Raw genomic sequence first — 20,647 nt, forward strand, 5'->3', positions numbered from 1 at the left:
AAGGAAATAATGGTGTATTAATACTTTTTAATATTGATAGCGTCTATTAATTACAAGTTTCCAATTGATTTGAAATTTCTATTCAATTGAGAGGGAAGAAGACGAGAACCAACTTTGATCATAGACTATTTGATCATAATATATATGATAAAGGTCGTTCGGATCTATCATAACTTATTTATTTTATATGAGTATAGATAACAAAGCGACATCATATACCTCGTGACAACTTGAAGCTCGCCACTGCACTTTGAGCTCAAGGCCCATTTGCCATTCAAGCCACTTCACTATAATCTCAAACAACACATTCGTGACAAACGTGTGTTCTGGAAAACTTTTGAATGTTCAAAAGTTTTTTTTTAATAGAGGGGGTTTTCCATTGCAAACATATGGTAATAGAGGGATATTTTGGAATATTAATTCACATGTGTCGAGGATTTGTGGTGCTTCACGATGTGTGGTGCTTCAATGGAGACCTAGCTCGACTGGATCCCTCACTCTCTCCTTAAAACCAAAACCTTTCGTCCACGATGTATTTAGTCTCTCCTACAGAAGAAGTCAGAAGGAAACTGCTTGCTTTTTCTACCAACAACTCTTCCAAAGCCAACAGAAAAAAGGTGCGTGCTTGTTCCAGATATAGCACCAAATATAATCCTCTTAATATGACAAGGAGCACTCATTGACCAGTTCATTAGCTTAAGATGTTGCTCATAAGCTTGAACAGTGAAAAGCTCCAGTTTGTGCAGCTACAAGAGATTTCCGTCCCAAATATCCTTTAAAATTAAAGAAAGTAATTATTTCTGTTCCCAGTTGAACATTATTGTGCAAACACTTTGTGTAAATCAAACAATTTGAGATTATCTCTCCACCAAAATGACTCCTTTATCGCTACAATTTATGTGCCTCTTCATAGATATGTTTAACCGTGGTCCGTTTGATTTTGCAATGAACTGACGGCTTTGTTATTATCATGGGTCGTAAAACATCTCAACTTTTTTTTTTAAAAAAATATGGATGCCGTTTCAAGTCACTCATGCCCTCAATATATGAGTTCATTATTCCCACCCATTTATTTCCAAAGCCAGCCGAAGTAGATCAATGAGAATGCCATGGTTTCTGATTCAGTGCAATATCTCGCCACATGCAAGTCAGCCAACACTCACGACACTCGTTCTTTTATGTAGAAAAGCTGCAGGACGATTTGAGTGTTACGACTGACAAGTCTAACCACCTAACCAGTAAAAAAAGTGACATCTTTAAAAAGAACATGTTTGTTTTTATTCTGATTATAAATTTTAGTTTCTAAAATCGGAATCTAAAATAAATATAACGATTCTATAATCCATAATTCACAATCTGAGATCAGATTGTACCATAATCTACAATCCAAGAAAAAGCTACTTCTAACAGATTATAACATATATTTACCAACCATATCATTATAAAAAAAAACGATTCGTTTTTTTCTCCATCGAAGGTGCCGCTGCTCTCGTCGTCTCTCATAACCCGAAGTCGCCGCTCCCGTGCCTTTCTTCTCCAACTCTAGCGTGACATTGCGCACGCTGATCTTATTAGTGACATTGCGCACGCTGATCTTATTAGAAATCAAAGCTATGTGTCCTCTGTCCTATACCATTGTGCAAGGTAGGCATTCCTTATTTGTTAGTCTGTAGAACTGGGAGACATTTGGAAGGCACTTTGGTTCTAGTCTCTGCTTTTAGCCTTTCACGGTGAGAAAGTATTTCACTGATATCTTAATATACGTCAAGTATATCTATTGTAGCTAGCAGTTAAAAACTATTTCATGACCAACTATTTCCAAGTGTTTCTAGCATTGATACGCTACGTTGGATCCTTGTAGTTCATGTTCTCTGCACCTCCCATTGAAAACAAAATGTCGCAGCAGAGTCCCAGTGAACACCTCCCCATCCCCTCACTTTTGCCACCACGGCCGCCTCATCTCAATTAGATATTGCTGGACTAACTTGTTTAGTGTAATAAACCAATGTGGAGTATATGAGATACGTATTTCTCCAAGGTCAATGCTTAGTTTGTAGAAAGAACAGTATACACGATAACGAATCTTGTGTAGTTCTGCTTGTTTATTGGGTTTTCCAAAGCTTAGAATTTTCTGCAGTCTGGCGACGATTGTAGCATCCATTACACCTTTGTGCAAAACGAAAGATCAAAGAGGCAAAAAGCAGCAGAACTGAGAGTGTAATAGGGAAGTCAATGCATCTGGTTCACATGACCAGCTGCGGTGCATTCGTAATCGAAACACCACAATCCATCCACAACCAACACCGTATGTTCATCCCCTGGTACTTGAGGTCTACCAGAATGTTTTCTTGAGATGTAATATCGAATTACATCATCAGCAAGTGCTGGCAACATGCAGAAGCAGGGACACCTTAGATCATTTTCTTATTAGAGCGGCATCTTTCTAAGTATTGGGGGTATTGTAGTCTTATTCATCCAATTTTCTCGACAAACCAATGTGTCACAGCATCCAAATGCATAATTTATCCGGTCAGTAATTAAAAAACATGTATATCCTTCTCAATCTGGCCGCTGCCCGTTGACTCTATAGTTAGCTGAGAAGGAACTGCATATTTAAGAAAATGGAGGTACTACTCCAAGCCTCTACACCAACTACGGATGCACACATCCATAAAAGGCACTGCGTATGACTGGGAGTAAGTCTTCCCCCAACTTGTTCAGCTCCGTCGGCAGCCCTGGGTTCATTTGGAGTTGTGGAAGATGTAAGTGAGAAGACCCACTGTCGCAGTCTTCCCATGAAAATGTTTGACAATATTTGCTCTTTTTTAAAAGGTAGGGAGAGATAATTCTCCTACCACATGTGACCATGAGACTAAAGGTCTATCCAAACACTAGAATTTAGTCCCATTTTTTTCGGTAGGAAATCAGGGATAAACTCTGAACGGTCGGACGCTGAGATGAGTACGGCAGCCAGGCGTCGAACTCCCGACGCGTACGCTCGCATCAGCGAGCCAACCACTCGTTCCTATGAGTTTTTTGTCCTTAGTCGTGTCGGATGTCGTGTGAAGCCGACCGAATGACTTGGAGTCGCTAGGAATGCACCAATTCAAGCCTTCTTCACGGTTTCTTCCATTGCACATTCATAATCCCTCTTGTCAAACTCTTCCTGGAAGGAATTAGACCAGGTTTGAAACTGTCTTAGTGCGAAAAAATGGGTATCAAACACAACATGAGCCCATAAATCATTGAAGCATACTCATGCTTCCTGGATGACATGTGTGCGACTATATTCAAAAGAAACTGAGACTCGATCTCTTCCAGGGTTTGAGAATCACTGGCCTCATGAACAGGTTCATGTATCTTCGTCATCTGCAAATTATGTGTATGAGATTTATCCAAATCGATTTTTCAGATTTACTGCAATTGTTCAATTTGTTTGCAGTTATCAGAAACAAGATGTATGATAATAATTTTGTGAACGGCTTTAATTTTTCCTGTTCTGTCTCATTAGGACATTTCCTGCACATGTCTAAATATGCTCTATCCTCCATCTCATCTCAATAGGCTCTCCAAAAATAAATAGAGGTAGTTAGTTTAGGTTTCTGCTTTTGGTTTTTTTAAAAGTTATTTTTGAATTTTAGCTGTTGGTTTTTACAATAAATTTTTTATTTCGTAGTACACCATTTCTTATAAAAGCTACCCTTAACTAGTTTTCAGTTTCTAGTTCATTTTCTCAGAAGTAAACTTCTGATTTCTTCAGAAGTCACTTTTCAGTAATTCTGTTTGTTTATATTTCGAACTTCTCTGCTACTGAAACCAGAAACCAGAAACAGACACCAAACAAGGAGACACTAAGATCCCCTAGATATCCCCAAACGTTCAACGTATCGCTTTCTATCTCATATTTGAACTATTATAGGCCTTGGTCCACATCCTTCGAGCTACATGGTAGGTAAGAAAAGTAAATAAAAGTGAGTGCTTCAGAATATCCGATAGCATGATCAAGAAAACATCGCATTATATATATGCCACTATTACATCAGCGCTTGCATCTCTCCATGTTTCACTATATATGTCACTATTGCATTAACACTTGCTTCACTCCATGCTTGGTGTGCAAGAAGCATTACAGTGAGAAAAACAATTATAAATGTGCCTCTTGTGTATAAACCTTGTTCCCTTGTTTCACCATGTAGCTAGAAACATAGGATTGAGAGGCATCGGGTGGTACTTCTGGACAACCGTGTTACAAGGTGCAACAAGAAGTCAATACTGACCATGCAGCAGCACTTATCATGAATCTTCAGAATGATTCAGATGTGATCGTTGAAAGGAAAACAGCGGGGAAAACCCACTGTGGTGTGTGTATATATATATTGAAAAACACAAAGAAAACTATACAGGAGGAGAAAACAAAAGAGAAGAGGAGAGAAAACTATACAAGAGAGGAGACCCAAAGGGACATCAATGATTTTATAGGCTCTTGAATCTTATTTAAATGTAAAAAAAATTCAGAATTAAAATAATCCTTCTATCTAGGGAGAGAAGAGCTAACATTTCATAACATAACATTAATATAAAAACTATTTTCAGAGACAAGTGGTAATCTATCTTTAGAGGCGTTTAGCCACCTGTCTCTGGTTGAGACCTGTGGAAATGTCCACATATGCAAAAGAGACCGCCTGTAGAAACCTATTATCAAAGGTGGTTCACTTAAGGAATAGCTTGTAGAAATAGGTTTCCATAGACGGTCCCTTAGGTGAACCACCCGTGGTAAAAAGAGATCGCCTGTAGAAATCTATTTCACAGGCGATTCCTTAAGCAAACCATATGTGATAATCGGTCCTCGAATTGATTTTTTTTCCTGAAAAAGAGAAAAAAATTATTTAGACTGATCAGGCATCCCTCGCAGCCGTGATGTTGCAAGTCTCATGATTTTTCGCATGAAATACATGCGTGTGCAATTCTTGGAACTCGAACTCGAAACCTCTGAGCTCGTGTGAACCCTCTCACCACCCCACCAGAGAACTACTAGTGATACTAGTAGCATATGCATTTCTTTTAATATCATCTATCTTAAATTTTAAACAATTATTTAGGCATCTAAATGACTTAAATGAAAAAAAATTAACTACAAAGTTGTAGATCTCAGGCTACAATTTCAAATAAAGTTTGCCCTCATTTGACTTTGTATAAAAAAGTAATGAATTTTTAAGATAAGCTATCATCTATTTTCATAGATGGTTCACATAAAGAATCGTCTGTGGTATGATCATACATTACTAGAGACGATTCACATAATGAATGATAGATTATCTTAAAAAATTCATAACTTTTTTATACGAACTCGGATGTGGACAAACTTTATATGAAAATTACAGCGCTCGACTAGATCTACAACTATGTAGTTGATTTTTTTCATTTGAAGTTATTTAGATGTCCAAATAATTGTTTGAAGTTTTAAATATAAGAGATCAAAAGGAGTGCATATGCTATTGTTATCACTAATACTCCTGTGAGCTAAGTCTCCAAATCCTCCTGAATCCCTTGGACTCAAATTCGTTTTAGGAATCCAAATCTTCTTGGAGTCCTTTATATTATCAATGAAATCCTTGAGCATCCAAATGGTTGGTCCCTCCCCTATCTTGCATGCTAACCTTGTAGGTCACTACCTTATCATCAATCTTTCTTCTTCTTGAGAAGATAGTGGGGGTCTTTGATCTTCTTTTTGTTGATCTTGTTGGAGATGTTGGAATTGGTAGTATTGTTTTTCTTATCCTTGTTCTCGAGTTGCTTGTATCAATAGGACTTGTAGTAATAATAACATATGCACTTATTTTGATCTCTTATGTCTGAAACTTCAACTAATTATTTGGACACATAATGACTTCAAATAAAAAAAAAATCAACTACAAAGTTGTAGATCTCGTCAAGAGCTATAATTTTTGTATAAAGTTTGTCCTCATCCTCTAGAAATGGATGATCATTTTCAAAGGCGGTTCACATAAAGAACCGCCTCTGAAAATGACCATTATCACAGATGGTTCCTTATGTAAACCATCTGTGTTAATCATCCCGATTCCAGAGGTGGATCACATAAGGAACCGCCTCTGAAAATGATCTATTATCAAATATAGTTTCTTATGTGAACCGCCTGTGGTAACCATCTTATTTTCAGAGGCGGTTCACATAAGAAATCGTCTCTGGAAATGACCTTTTACACAAATAGTTCACATAAGGAACTGCTTGTGGTAATCATCCTATTTTCAGAGGCACTTGTCATAAACAACCGTCTGTGAAAATTTGTTTTCACAAGCGATCCGAAACCGCAGAGGGCTGCCGCCGACTACTCAGGCGATTTTTCATATAAACTGCCTGTGGAAAGGCACTCTGGATGTCTTTAAAAATAGTTTTTGTAGTAGTATAAGATTGTTTCTCTGCTTCCAAATGCTCTAGGTAGCAATAATGAAGATCTCCATAAAGAAAGGCTTCTATGAGTCATTTGCAGCCTTTTGTATTATCATGAAGAATTGAAGATTGAGATCCCAATACAATTGGATAGAGGACCAGCAGTTCACCGTAAAGAGGCAAGCGAAGAAGAGATTGAAGGCAGTTTCTTCAATGTTGCTAGAGCATAGGACACAATTGTAGTTGTTGCCCTCAATCTTATGTCGCTTCTTTTCTTATAATGTTCCTTATGTTTAGCCTGTCCATTAAGAGTAGCCATGTAAACACCTTGAGTTTCCTGCTACATTAAGCCTTCTAGAGCCATCTGAAAGGGGGTGGAGGTTGGATGTTTCTGAAAGGGAAGTTGTAGAATTTCTTTGTTGTGTATGCTCTATTGCCCCAGATATAGTGCCATTCATCGTTTTGGTCTAAGTGAGTCTAGAATTAGTTTAGCTTTGTGTGTAGCACTGTGAGCTCCTGGAAGGCCTGTTCTGAAAGAGGAATATGAAAGTGCCTGTGAATTGACATGTCTTCTCTGAAAGCCGCCACAGAGACATGTTCATTTTTGACAAAGGAAAATAGCCTAGGCAACTAATCCTTAAGAAGTCATCATCAGAGATCCAACCAAAGAAGCACATATCATCCTTTGCCATGGCTGCATCGAGAAATACCCCAAAAGTGGTCAGTAAATTTAACAATGTACCTCCACAAAAATGAGCCCCTGTCATTGGTAACATGGGGCATTGAGTGATTGGCATAATATGTATTCTGGATTAGCTAAACCCAAGGGAGGTAAAGGTTACTGTAGAATTTGTGCAGATGCTTCAAGAGCAGAGCCGTGTTCTGCAACTGTAGATTGACCACTCCAAATCCTCCATTTCTTTTTGGCCTACACACATTTTCCCAGGCCACCAGGGGTTTCTTAGAAGTGTTAATATCAGAACAACGCCAAAGACATTGTCTTCTAGCTCTGACTATACTTTGAATGACTCCAGAAGGTAAGAATAGGTTGGGAGGGCTGATAAGACCGAATTCACCATTTCCAATCTGCCCACCATCGTAAGAAAGTTAGAAACAGCCGATAACCTTCTTTCCTCATTGTTCATAAGAGGAGAATGGTCCTTAATTTTCATACGAGTGGTCCCGAGAGGCAAGACAAGTATGTAAAAGGGAGCTTGCCAATGGAACAATAAAAAACACCAGCCAATTGAGACGCTTTTTCGTGATCAATATTGATAGGAACTGATCATTTTGTTTTAGTTTATTCAACATCTTGTAACTTCAGAAAAGAAAGAATGTTGGAGACGTGGAATTATACTTTGAAAATCCATGTCTACTTTTACCAATTTCATCTTGAAACCTAGCTAGCAGTTCAGAGTCGTAATCAAAACACATAGCCAATTAGACAATTCGAGCGGAATTGCGCACATTCGACCCAATTAAAGGAGCCTAGACAATTCGAAGCGAATTGCACACACTCAACGCAATTAAACGCGTGCGATTTGCGGTGCTACTCACAGGCCAAAGATTTGGAAGTAGTCGACGGCGGTGTAGATGGGCTGCACGCTCCCGCAGGACCCGCACGAGAGGAACGCGCCCCTCGCGCCGCAGCTCCTTGGCACACGCTGCCTCCCTCACCTCCTCTGCTTGCCTGGTTCGACAGGCTCCGCGAGCGAGCCCTGATGGAATCCCGGATGGTTCCAAGATTGTAGCGGGAAGGGGAGGAGCAAGAGGCAGAGGAGGATGGGGCTGTGGGGATAGGAGGTAGCGAGGGTCGCCGTACACAACGGCCAATGGAGGCGGCAGCGTTGAGGTGGAGGCGAATTGGTCCGGCTCCAGCTCGGCGCCACATGGTCCTTGGATGGTGAGTGTTCTGCTTTTGTGATGTTGTGGCTGGGCCCTGGGGTGGGGGTCGGTATCGGCAACACGGTTAAAAAAATGTGATGATTACCGACAAAAATAGCGGTTATTGACCTTTTCGACCGGGTTTTAAAAGTCGAGCGGTAATCGAATTTAAAGTAAAAATTTAAATCGATTTATTAGTTGGCTAATTATTGATATTTTTCATTCAATTGAGTTGACTAGCGATTTGAATATGTATGGAGATATTTATTAGTAGGCTAACCATCGAGTTTTCTTCTTTCAATAGAGAAATTGCAAACTAAGCGATGACAGATAAAGATGTGGTGTAGCAGCATGGGGACAATTTGGCCTCAGGTTTTAGGTGCAATTATTGCAATAAGGAAAAGAGAGGCGGTGGTGCCACAAGGTTGAAAGAATATTTGGCTGAGCGCGGATCGAATGTTATACATTGTGATAGGGTGCCTCCAGATGTACGTGATTATTTCAGACGTGAGTTGGATATGGCAAGAGATAAGAGGAAGGGAAAGGCTGAGGAGAGGGTTCGGAGGCAAGAATCAGCTAGAGTTCAGGTAAACTTGACAAGCGACAATGAGGACACGGAAGAGGAACAGGTGCAACGTGGCATGGCTCAATCGAGGGATGAGGAAGAGTTCAGGAGGAGGGCAGGCGAGTCCTACGAGTATGGAGGTGGTAGTGATAGTAACAGAGGGGGCTCTGTGTTAAAGAGGATGCTTAGGAGAGCATCTTCAACAAAAGAGCCACCACAAAGTGTCAGAGATTACAATGTTGCTTTAGCAAAAGCCCTTGTGCAGCCGAGGATTGACACCGGATCATGGAGTTCTAAGGGAAAGAAAGCGAAGGAAGCTATTGGTGTGGCATGGTCCAAATTTTTCCACACTTCAGGCATTCCTGGTAGAAGGGCGGACGATGCATTCTTTGTCGCTGCAGTGAAAGAAACACAGAAATGGGGTGAGTGATTAAGTTTGTAATGAATTTATTGTTGTCATACTTCTTTCTTTTTGACGTCTGATCATTGGTTCTGTAACAGGCGAGGGTGTACCATCTTCAACTGGCCGGGATATAGATGGTAAGTATTTGGATGAGAACGAAAATGCATTGAAGAAAATATTTGACAAGTGGAAGCTAGAATGGCCAGAGTATGGTGCTACTTTTCCGAGCCTCATATCACTTTACCTACTTGCAGCGTAATGATGGTCTATGTTTGGTTCGTCTATACCTACACTATCAATGCTTGTCAGACGTATAGTGTCACAGTGCGCTTCATCTAGTGGGTGTGAGAGGAACTGGAGTACATTTGCTTTCATCCACACCAAAGTTCGCAACTGATTAAGCTACAAGAAGCTTCATAAGTTGGTATATATCAACTACAACCTGAGAATATAGAACAACTTGGATGCAGGTATCAGGTCAACTGTTTATGATGATCCATTTCAGCGGCTTATGGAGCTCACATTGAACGAGGATAACAATCTTCTCTGGGACTGGATGGAGATCGGGAGATCAAATGCAACCCCTGAGCTTGATGAGGAGGACACAGATAACGACATACCCCTGCCTACTCACCTGGTGATAGACACAGCGAACACACCTGTGCTGCTAACTTACAACAATGTGCTGCTACAGTGGTTGGTGACACACACGGGAAAGAGAAAGAAGCAATGACACATACAAAGAAGAGCAAGAAGACTAAGGGTAAGGGCACAAGACAAGTGCAAAGCGATGAGAGCATGGATAGTGACCTAAAGAGCCTAACTTACCAAGAATCGAATGACAGCAGCTCAAAGACTGACAGTGGTGATGATGATAGTCAAGGTGGTGATGTTCCTCCATGCCAATCCTCTGTTGTTCCTCCCGTTTCACATGCCACACAGGATCAGAACCACAGTGCCCCCATCCTCACCAATGCATATAATACATGGTGGCCACGATGGACCACAAGATAGTGTAAGCTATTCCAGCAGCTATGGCATGGAGAGTAGTTCTGGATCATATCCGTACCACTATCCTGTCCCCGATGCTCAGTTAGAGCCTCCTATTCAGTGGGTCTATGAGTGGCAAGACCTTAAGTTTTATGCCATTTTGCAAGAACAATGGTCAACCACTTCTGCATGGATAGGGCAAATATGGGCTGAGTTTAAGGCAGAGTTGCTATCGACACGACGGCTAATGCTAATATCCACCGATGAGTACAATATGGCCGAATGTAATCGCCTCCCAAGCTGGTGGTTCTAAAGGTGATGCAAATTTGCAACTACTTTATTTCCATATCATGTTATTGCACTAATTTTTTCCATCTCGTAGGTCGCACGTGGTGTGGATACCATGGTAAGTACTGAAGGATAGGATGTAATTGCGTTTTTAGCTTTACTACGAACAATTCGATATATATTTATTAATTTCAGGTGCTGCATATGTAATGTACATATATATTGAAAGCAACAATTATATGTTCGTGCTCGAATTGCTACTACTATCTTTTTGTTCCCTTCAAAACTTCCAAAATAGAGCAAAAGTCATGCCAAAATTTTATATGATGTTACAAAACATATCATGGTACTATACTATTTTTTCCATGATTTATTACTGAATTTTTTGTTTTTTTTATGATTCTCCTACACAATTATTGATAACGCGTCCATACCACTCGGTAATCACTCAAAATCGTTCGTGTGCTCGATTACTGAGCAAACCGCTCGATTTACTGAGCAAACCGCTCCGTAACCGGTCCAATTCGAACGGTTACCGAGTGGGTAAAATTACGATTTTTTTTCAAATTTCAAATTTTTTTCAAATAAATTTTATCCGAATTTTTTTAAAATTTCGCCCAGTTACCGTGGTAACCGTTTCTTTTCAATTACCGCCGGAGCTTGGTAACTGAGCTCCGATCGGTAAGCAAAACCTTGGGCACATCTCGACCTTTCTGGGCTAGGTTTGGCGAAGGTCCAACACTGCCATGCTTGGTCTTCTGGGCCAAGGAAGAGGAGTCACCGGCCCCAGGCCTTTTGTCTTTTTTTGCTGCACAACCTCCGGAGGCGGCCACCGGGGCCTGTACTTGATACCACAAAGGTCCATCATGCGGTTTAACCATGGAAACTTCACCTTCTCCACCATCTCATTGTTCTTGGCCTTTGTGTAAGGGCCAATCAAGGCCATGGTAGCCGCCTTCACCACTTCAACGTTGGCTGCTGCCCGAAAAGTTAAACAAAAGTACATAAAGGTGGCGATGTATCAAAGACTGTTAAATAACTATTATCACCGCGCGCATTCCCCGCAGTCGAGAACAGGGTGACGAAGGACATCTTTGGCTAAAGGAGCTAGCATGTCGCTGAGCATCCATTCGTTGCTGGGGGGCTAGACTTCGGCAGTGCAAGAACTCCTAAACAAGGTCACGTATCCCCATCTCAGGAGAAACTATCGCCAGGACCATCCGAGGAAAACACACCAATGTGAAAGTTCATTCGAGGAATGTTTGTCATTTGCTAAGATGTTAGATTATGTTAGTGTGATGATAATATCTATTTATAACTAAATGTGTTTGTCTGCTTTCGTTATATCCGTTTTTGTGGAAGATACTGTCGAAATGTTTTTGCTCAGTGGACCTTTAGGTAAGTTAGTAACGCTCCGGGCTTATGGTGATCTCAAGGTGTTACAAGAGCATTTTCTGTTGGCTAACAATGATTACAGCAACTATGAAGTCTTCGGGGAAAACAAAATGTCAACAGCAAGATAAACAGCTGCAGGACTTACTAGTGTAATAGGGGAGTAAATGCATCTAGTTCAAATAGCTGTGGTGCATTTGTAATTCAAAAGACAAAACTCATTGAAAACACCCAAGACTCAGACCATTTTTGGTACTTCTACCAAAATGTTTCAGTGAGATGTGCGGATGTGAATTATGCCTACAGATGGCATCTTCGTCGTGTTTTGCAACTTGCAGCCGTACAACCTCCGCTTTTGCTGATCGGAGCATTTATCAAAGTTCACCAATCTAGTACAATTTATCCAATTATCACAACAAACATAAGTAGAACAGCATCCATATGCACTTCGACTCAGTAACTTAAATAGCTATATTTCCTTTTTTTTACTGCCACTATATAAATTGCAGGCATGAAAGACTGACGATAACTCTACCTACTCTTTTAGCTTTGTGGCAGACGTGGGTGCATTTGGAGTTGTGCGAGGTGTGAGTGAGAAGACCCACTGTCCCAGTCTTCACATGAAACCGTTTCACAATATATGCTCTTCTGTGGACGACAAGGGACCTGCCAGGAATGCACGAAAATTTTTCAAGCCTCCCCACCTTTGGCCAAATCAAGATCAGAGTTTCTTCACTGTTTCTTCCATCGCACGTTCATAGTACTTCATTCGTTGTGTAGCTTCCACTGCACGGTCAAAATCCCTCTTGTCGAACGCTTCCTGGAAGGAATTGGACCAGGTTTCGAGCTTTCTCTTGATCTGAAAAAGGTATCGAACAAGGTGTAAGCCCAGAAATCATTGTAACATAATTATTCTCCCTGGTTATGACGTGTAATTATGTTCAGAAATCAGAAGAACCTGAGACTGGATCTTCTCCAGGGTTTGAGAGTCACTGGCATCATTAACAGCTTCAGGTATCTCCATCATCTGCAAATTATGTGCAGCACTTTAGCCAGATTGATTTTTTATTGATTTATAAAGAACATTGCAATTCTACATATTGCTTGCAGTTATTGGAATCAGATTTATAAAAATTTGATTATGTTGGATGCTATAGAGAACCGAGCGATAGCTCGGTTGGTAAAGCCTCCAGTTAAGGGGCCACCCACCCAAGATCAAACCTGGGTGCTCACAGGTCGGGTTGGAACTAGTTTTAGCGAGTTTCCTGGCTAGCTAGGTGTACTCCCTAGCTTTAGAACAAAGCCAGGGGGATGTCTCTCTTCCCGTGATCAAGTTTTCTTTTGGATGATATATTCAGATTTATTTAGAATATGTTTGCAATTATTCGGAACAAGATATATGAAAACAAAGAATGATTGTTATGGCCTACTGAAAAACATGTAAGCCAACATGCAAAAATTACCTCCATAAGAAGTTCAGGATCACTGATTGTCTTTTCTTCATCAACATGTATGCCCTCGAGTAGAAGCTGCCAAATAGTAGAGTTGAGAAGCTATTTAAGAGATGAGTTAAATGCTTATAGGATCAGACAGTATAACGCTGTTTTTTAGTTCTTTTCCTCCTTTCCAAGTAGATGTGGGGAAGGGTCAGGCACATATCATCACTTCAAATAGATTAAAAAAAGGTGCAATCTAAGGATGTATGGTTGCACGCTTCCACACTACTAAAACTTTTGAAGCACGAATGGAGGAACTCACCAAGTATAATGCCCTTGATAATGGTCTGCTGAGCGTGCGGTATGCATCAATTACATGTGCTGACTGCTCTAGAATTTACGTATTTTTTCAGAAACCACAGGGTCTAATTTGCAAAATCAAAGCCTCTGGATAATTTTCAGAATGACCAGGGGCCTAAACGCAAAAATTCTGATTTTTCCGCCCTCCCTTTTTTTTCTAGTTTTTCACCTTATTGGGTCGGCCTGCTTATCCTTTGGGCCGGCCCGGCCCAATTGCCCACCCACCTGCTCTATATATGGGGGCGGCTAGGGTTTCCAAACCCTAGCCGCCTCTCAGTCTGGTGGCAGCACGTCCGAGCGGCACACATGCAGGGGCGGGAGCGGCGGAAGCTAGCGGCGGCGGCGTGGTTCGGGCGGCGCTCGTGTAGGAGCAGCGGAGCCGGCGGCGGCGCGGCGTGCGGCAGCGCTCGTGCGGGAGTGGCGGAGCCGACGGCGTGGTTGACCGACGGGCTGCAGCGGCGCGCCACTTCGGGCGGAGGTCAGACGGGCCGGCGTCGAAGCACGGCACGGCAGAGCCGACGGCGGACGGCGCGGCGCTCGTGCGGGAGCGGCGGGGCCGGCCGCGGACGATGCTCCGGTGTGGATGCGCTTCCGGCGCAGCCAAGCGACGGAGGCGGGAAGCCCGACGTCTCTACACGGGCTGCGGCGACCCGACGCCTTCGGGCGTACGGCGAGAGACTGGTTGCAGTCAGCCGGCGCGGCACCGTTTTCTTTTCTTTCCTTCATGATGTGTGGCGGTGGCCTTCGAGCCACCGCGGTTTCTTGCAGGGGAAAAGCTGCTGGTTTGCCGGCCAGCGGCGTGGTGGTCGGCAGCTACGGGCCCCACGATTTTGCCGTGCAGATTTGTTCATGTAATGTTACTATTCACACCGGGATGCTGTACAGATTCAACTCGCTTTGTTGCTGTTCATCATGCTAGTTACGGTTCATAATTCGATTCTACACAGCGACGATTCATATGGTACTCGCTACTATTCATGCAAATTTACTACTGTTCATGCGATTCAGATCTATTTTGACGCAAGTAAACAGCAGCAACGAGTATACGTACCGAGTAGATCGTACTTTTCAATCCTTGCGAATGATTCGTGCCGTGTAGGCATATAGGCTAGGCCAAAGACCTGTCCGCTTGATGTTGATACTGATGCAGTGCAGATCGGTCGTAGGTAGATTTGTTCTGCTAGCTTGATCTCCGGCAGAGCTTCATACTGATAACGTGTTGAGAAACCGCTGCTACCGGTTGTAGTCTAGCGATCTCTCTGGAACAATTGCAAAAAGAGACACAAGCGTAGGAGAAAAGTTATCTATTCTTTATTCATCTGTGTTTACAATAAGGGGTGCTGCTCCGTATATATAGTACCAAAAACCTCTAAGAGATAGAATCGAATCTTTCAAGAGATCGAGGCGGACCCACATTCAGTTGTGAAACTCCAGGTTTCCTAAAACAATCAAGGCCATGATAGCCGCCTTCACCACTTCAACGTTGGCTGCTGCCCGAAAAGTTAAACAAAAGTACATAAATGTGGCGATGTATCAAAGACTGTTAAATAACTATTATCACCGGGCGTATTCCCCGCAGTTGAGAACAGGGTGACGAAGGACATCTTTGGCTAAAGGAGCTAGCATGTCACTGAGCATCCATTCGTTGCTGGGGGGCTAGACTTCGGCAGTGCAAGAACTCCTAAACAAGGTCACGTATCCCCATCTTAGGAGAAACTATCGCCAGGACCTTAACCTTCTCGACCATGGTCGACATCAATAAATCATGTGGCCTCCGAAGATAAAGAATCTCTTCGGCGACCGATTGAATGGGGCACTCCTCCGAAATCTTGTGGTGGAACTAGTACTCCGTCCAATCGGTGCTCCACCGGTTGAGATAAACCTTCACAGGGGTCTTTGAAGTTCCATATGGGACAAAAGAAAAATTATCGACGGAAACCACATGGTTGACGCCGTTGACCGTCACCCCCTTCGGTTGGCAGTGGGCATAGTGCAACGAAGAAAAAGTGATCGTGGAGGGGATTACTCCTTCGGCTCTCCAGGCCCAGACGAAGGCGGCAAGGTGGACAAAGGTGTTCGGGGTCAATGACTGGATTTTCAGTTTGTAACGCTCCATCCCCGCCGTGAAGAATTCGACGAAGACCACAATTTCATCATCATTCGTGGTGGGTCTCTTCGAGCTGACAAAGCCAACATCGCTCCACGAGTGAGGCACGGGTGTCCTCGGTGAATCGCAAAGGCACATAGAGTGGGGTCGAAGGGAGTTTGTCACTGGCCCATTGGGGATTGGCTTTCACCATGGGTTTTTTTCGTAAGGATTTTCAATGTAAAATCAGGGTCCCCTGTTCATGAATATATTTGTTATTTCTCAATCAACTTCTAACATTAGCTTTTAGCTAGATTGAAAATCAGCAAAGCTGTTTTAATCAGTATTGAATTGTTTTTGTCGTGGGGAAAGAAGAACAAACCTGTGGCACCTCAGTTGAATTTTCACAATAATCCAGGCCTTGAAAAGAGATATCTATCCCCGGAGTTGGCACGTCCTTTCTCCGTTCCTGGTTCCAGATTGGCATAGACGTTCATCTCTTTCGTATTAATGCCGTAGCTCTCGGTCAATTTTCAGAGAAGATGCCGTCGCTGCTATTTTCAACATTTGTAAGTTTCCTCGCACTAGCAAATCTATACTTTTCCTTCCCCAATGCGGCTTTCGAAGCAGTGGTAAGGCCATTCCAAGGGAGTCTTTTTCAGATGAGAAAGGGGTTTTGTTTCTTTTTACGGTTCTTATCATGAAAGAATTTTCAGGACTATTCCCTTCAATACGGGATTTATCTTCTTTCCCTTCACGAATTCTTTCGAAAGAAAATTATTAAAGATGAAAAAAATAAAATGAACGAGGATGAAAAGGAGAATCAGGAAAGAAACGGAACGAAGAGAATATGATTAGGAATGATATAAAACTAATGATAGCGTAGTCCTATCACTGTTGTTGTTTAAGTGGAGAGAAGAAGTGAAGGACACCAGGTTGAAGTTAAGCTTGAGTCCATGACGGAACGATGAAAGGCTAAGACACGTACGTACGTGCTACATAAGTACCTAGCTATCCTACTGCTCCGTCGCCATTAACCATGGCACCGCGGCGCATCCTCCTCCTCGCTGTCGTCTTGTTATTCTGCGGAACAGCAGTAGTGGTAGTTGGCGAGCGCTACCTTCCGGGGGCGAAAGTATGCTCGACCACGGGCAACTTCACCATCTACGGCCAGTACCAGGTGAACCTCGGGGACCTCATGGGCGACCTCCCGCCTCGGGCCATCGCCAACCGCGGCTTCTTCGACAGCACGATCGGCAGCGCACCTGACACTATATTCGGCCTCACCATGTGTTACGCCGACCGTAACTGGGCCGAGTGCCAGAGCTGCCTCCAAGTCGCGGCCGCAGGGGTGCAGCATGTGTGCCCGTTAAGCCGGCAGGTTAAGGCCTGCTACGACGCCTGCGTCCTCCGCTACTCCAACGAGTCCTTCCTGTCCGTCGCCGACCTCGACATGGCGTGGTACGTGTTGTCGCCCAACTCCTTCGTCACCGATATGGCCAGCATGAACGCCACACGGTGGAGTCTGATGACCGGGCTCGTGGCCGAGGCCGCCAGCTCCTCGCTGCGGTTCGCCAATGATAGCAAGGGGTACACGGACTCGCGAGGCGACTCGCAGGTGATTTACGGGCTGACGCAGTGCACGAGGGACCTGAATGCCAGCGAGTGCACCAGGTGCCTCACGTACTTCATCCCGGAGCTGTCGCGCTTGCTACCTAACTACACCTACGGCACAGTCAAGGGCTACAGCTGCTATTTGGCGTACCAGATCGGGAAAGACCTTGGCATAACCATTCCGCCTGAAATAGCAGCGCCGCCACTGCCGCCTCCGTCGACGACTCTGCTGCCACCAAGTTAGTATCCATTGAACTAGTTTTTTATGGTCACTAATTTGCACATCATAAGATGTCCACACCGTACATCGGCGATTTTCGGTTCTATCGGCCACCCCCAATATTTGGTTTACCGGCCAAAATATTCAAATTTGACCCAAATTTGATCCGAAATCAGACTGAAAATTTCCGATTTTCAGAAATATCGGTCTTACCGGTGTTCTCCGATTTTTTTTAAAAAATCTGAAAGCCTGAACCCTGGTGGTATGTACAATTTATGTGTTATAGATCCATCGCCTCCCCCTGGCCCATCGGCGACGCTGGTGGCCGGCGTGACTGTTGGTTCCGTGGCGTTCATCATCTGCACTGGTATCATGGTTTGGTTCCTGTTGCGTCACCGCAGGCGAAAGGCAAGAGAGCACGAACTAGCTGTGTTCCAAGACGAGCCATTGGAAGACGAGTTCGCGGATGGGATAGGACCGAGGCGATTCCTCTTCAGCGAGCTAGCCGTCGCAACCAGCTCCTTCTCTACTGAGGAGAAACTTGGTGAAGGAGGCTTCGGGTCGGTGTACCACGGGTACTTGAAGGATTTGAACCTTCATGTTGCCATAAAAAGAGTGTCCAAGAGCTCCCACCAGGGGAGGAAGGAGTACATTTCTGAGGTGAATATTATAAGCCGGCTGAGGCATCGAAACCTCGTGCAGCTCATCGGCTGGTGCCATGGCGGCAGCGAGCTCTTGCTTGTCTACGAGCTCATGCCCAACGGGAGCCTTGACACTCATATCCACAACCAGAACAATATGTTGTCATGGCCGCTAAGGTACTAAACTACTATATACATGCTTTTTTTTAGCTCTTCTTCTATTTGTGCTCCTCATTTTTCTAGCTGATATGCGATACATTTTTAGAATTATAAATGCTTCAACTTACAGTGTTATGGACTGTACATAGGAATGAGATCGTGCTCGGAATCGGCTCCGCACTTCTGTACCTTCATCAGGAGTGGGAGCAGTGCGTTCTGCACCGTGACATCAAGCCGAGCAACGTTATGCTGGACGCCTTCTTCAACGCCAAGCTCGGTGACTTCGGACTCGCGAGGCTTGTCGACCACAACCGAGAGTCGCACACGACGGCGCTCGCCGGCACGATGGGGTACATGGATCCTGAATGCATGGTCACCGGGACGGCCAGCACCACGTCCGACGTGTACAGCTTCGGAGTTGTCGTCCTCGAGATTGCTTGTGGCAGGCGGCCAATCGTGGATGTTCGAGAAACCGAAGAACCCACCATCAAGCACCTGGTGCAATGGGTCTGGGAATTTTACGGCCGTGGAAGGATCCTTGACGCAGCCGATTCGCGGCTGAACGGCGAATTCGACAGTGAAGAGATGGAGCGAGTGATGGTCACCGCGCTGTGGTGCGCGCACCCTGATCGTGCCATGAGGCCCTCCATCAGGCAGGCGGTCAACGTGCTGCGGCTCGAGGCGCCATTGCCAAGTCTCCCTGCGAAGATGCCCGTCGCGACGTTCCTGCCACCGGTCAATCGCCTCCTGTCTGAATCTGGGGGTGTGACCGGCAGCAGCGGCAGCGCAGGCACCACTCATTCAACCATTGGTACGGAGGCTTCTTCTTTGTTGAGATGACATTTGTACAGATCGTGATCCAATAATGTTGATTTCTGGTGTGTATAACACTTTTTCTATGCGAATATTTGCACTCTGTAAAGCAGTTTGTTTCTTTTGAACATTCTATTGCTTGTTACACTACTACAGAATCGACACTGATAGGGTATTAGTGCCGGTTCGTAGCGAAACTACCACCCATTCATTCAGATAAAAACTGGCACTGTTATTACTCTAGACCCGAGATTTTATTTCATTTATTTTATTGCAGTTTTGGCTTTGATCGCGTCCGCCGGCTCTCTCCCTTATCTCTTCGCTCTCTCTGTCGGCTCTATTCAACCACAACCACTCATTTATCTCTCAGCCTCTCTCTTCCTCTCTCCCTCTCTCTTCCTCTCACTTCCCATCCTACCTCCACAGCCATGGAGCCCGGACGGAGCCAGAGCGCGCCGGGAGCCGGGGGCTCCAAGCCTGGGTGCTGCAATATTGAAGCATTTCTTTATGCCATCGAGTGCGATGTTGTTTATGCCATTTGTTTATGCAATCGAGTGCTGCAATACTCAGCTTGTTTATGCCATCGAGTGCGATGTTGTTTATGCCATTTGTTTTTATGCAATCGAGTGCTGCAATACTCAGCTTGTTTATGCCATTTGTTTATGCCATCGAGTGCGTCTCAATATTGAAGCCATGAATTTAGACCGTCAGCCCCGTAGTCTCATGCCATTTGTTTATGTGCTATCCCGTAATCTATATTTGAGTTAATTTGTTCTTTGTTAGTGTATGGTTGAGATAGTTGTTTTGATTGTGTTTTCGTGTTTGAGATGAGTATATAGATGAGATGAGTTGATTTATGCTTGTATTCGTATGGATGAGGTTAGTCGATTTATGTTCGTACGGGAGAGGTTGATGGAGGAGCAGCAGAGCAAAGGAGAGAGGAGAGCAGGTGCTCATTGAGGATGGACGGTGCGTGGCCGAGCTGCTGCTGCTTCTGGTGGCAGTCGTGTGATGCGGTGGCGGAGCACATTAGCATACCGGCAGCCGAGCCGGCTCGGCTCTTTTTTTGGCTCGTGATCCACCTATCACTGCTGGTTCGTAGCTCGAACCAGTAGTGATAGTGAGTTTTGTGTCAGTTCCTCAACCGGTATTGATACTCAGTTAGTAAAGAGTGTCGGTTGAAAAACCGGTACTGAAGCCGCTTTTCAACCGGCACTCTTGTGTCTTTTTACAGTAGTGTTAAAATTATTTCTATCTTGGAAGAATTCTTTGCATAAGAAAATTTGTGGATTCCAGTTGTGACTTAACATGAGTCATCACGACTATGGGCCTCACATGCTAGACAAGTAAGCGTGACTTGTAGAGAGTGGTGCCCGAGAAGTGATTTC

The 20,647-nt window shown here is 43.9% G+C and overlaps 1 protein-coding gene and 1 long non-coding RNA gene across 2 annotated transcripts; one reads left to right on the plus strand and one right to left on the minus strand.

Annotated features, from left to right (window-relative positions):
• Nucleotides 1-12,585: 12,585 nt before the first annotated feature.
• LOC133906426 (uncharacterized) lies at nt 12,586-13,757 on the minus strand. Its single transcript, XR_009907773.1, has 4 exons — nt 13,689-13,757; nt 13,394-13,459; nt 12,889-12,957; nt 12,586-12,789 (listed from the first exon to the last, which is right to left on the minus strand). It is a non-coding gene; the product is annotated as an uncharacterized LOC133906426 (long non-coding RNA).
• A 2,964-nt stretch (nt 13,758-16,721) lies between these two features.
• On the plus strand, nt 16,722-19,389 carry LOC133906726 (L-type lectin-domain containing receptor kinase IX.1-like). The gene is made up of 3 exons (XM_062348704.1): nt 16,722-17,665; nt 17,933-18,464; nt 18,596-19,389. Exons 1-3 carry the CDS (start codon nt 16,852-16,854, stop codon nt 19,284-19,286), a joined length of 2,037 nt encoding a protein of 678 aa, XP_062204688.1. The 5' UTR covers nt 16,722-16,851; the 3' UTR covers nt 19,287-19,389.
• Nucleotides 19,390-20,647: the final 1,258 nt, after the last annotated feature.

The sequence above is a fragment of the Phragmites australis genome, chromosome 23, assembly GCF_958298935.1.
Source record: "Phragmites australis chromosome 23, lpPhrAust1.1, whole genome shotgun sequence".
In the NCBI taxonomy this organism is placed as follows: Eukaryota; Viridiplantae; Streptophyta; class Magnoliopsida; order Poales; family Poaceae; genus Phragmites; species Phragmites australis.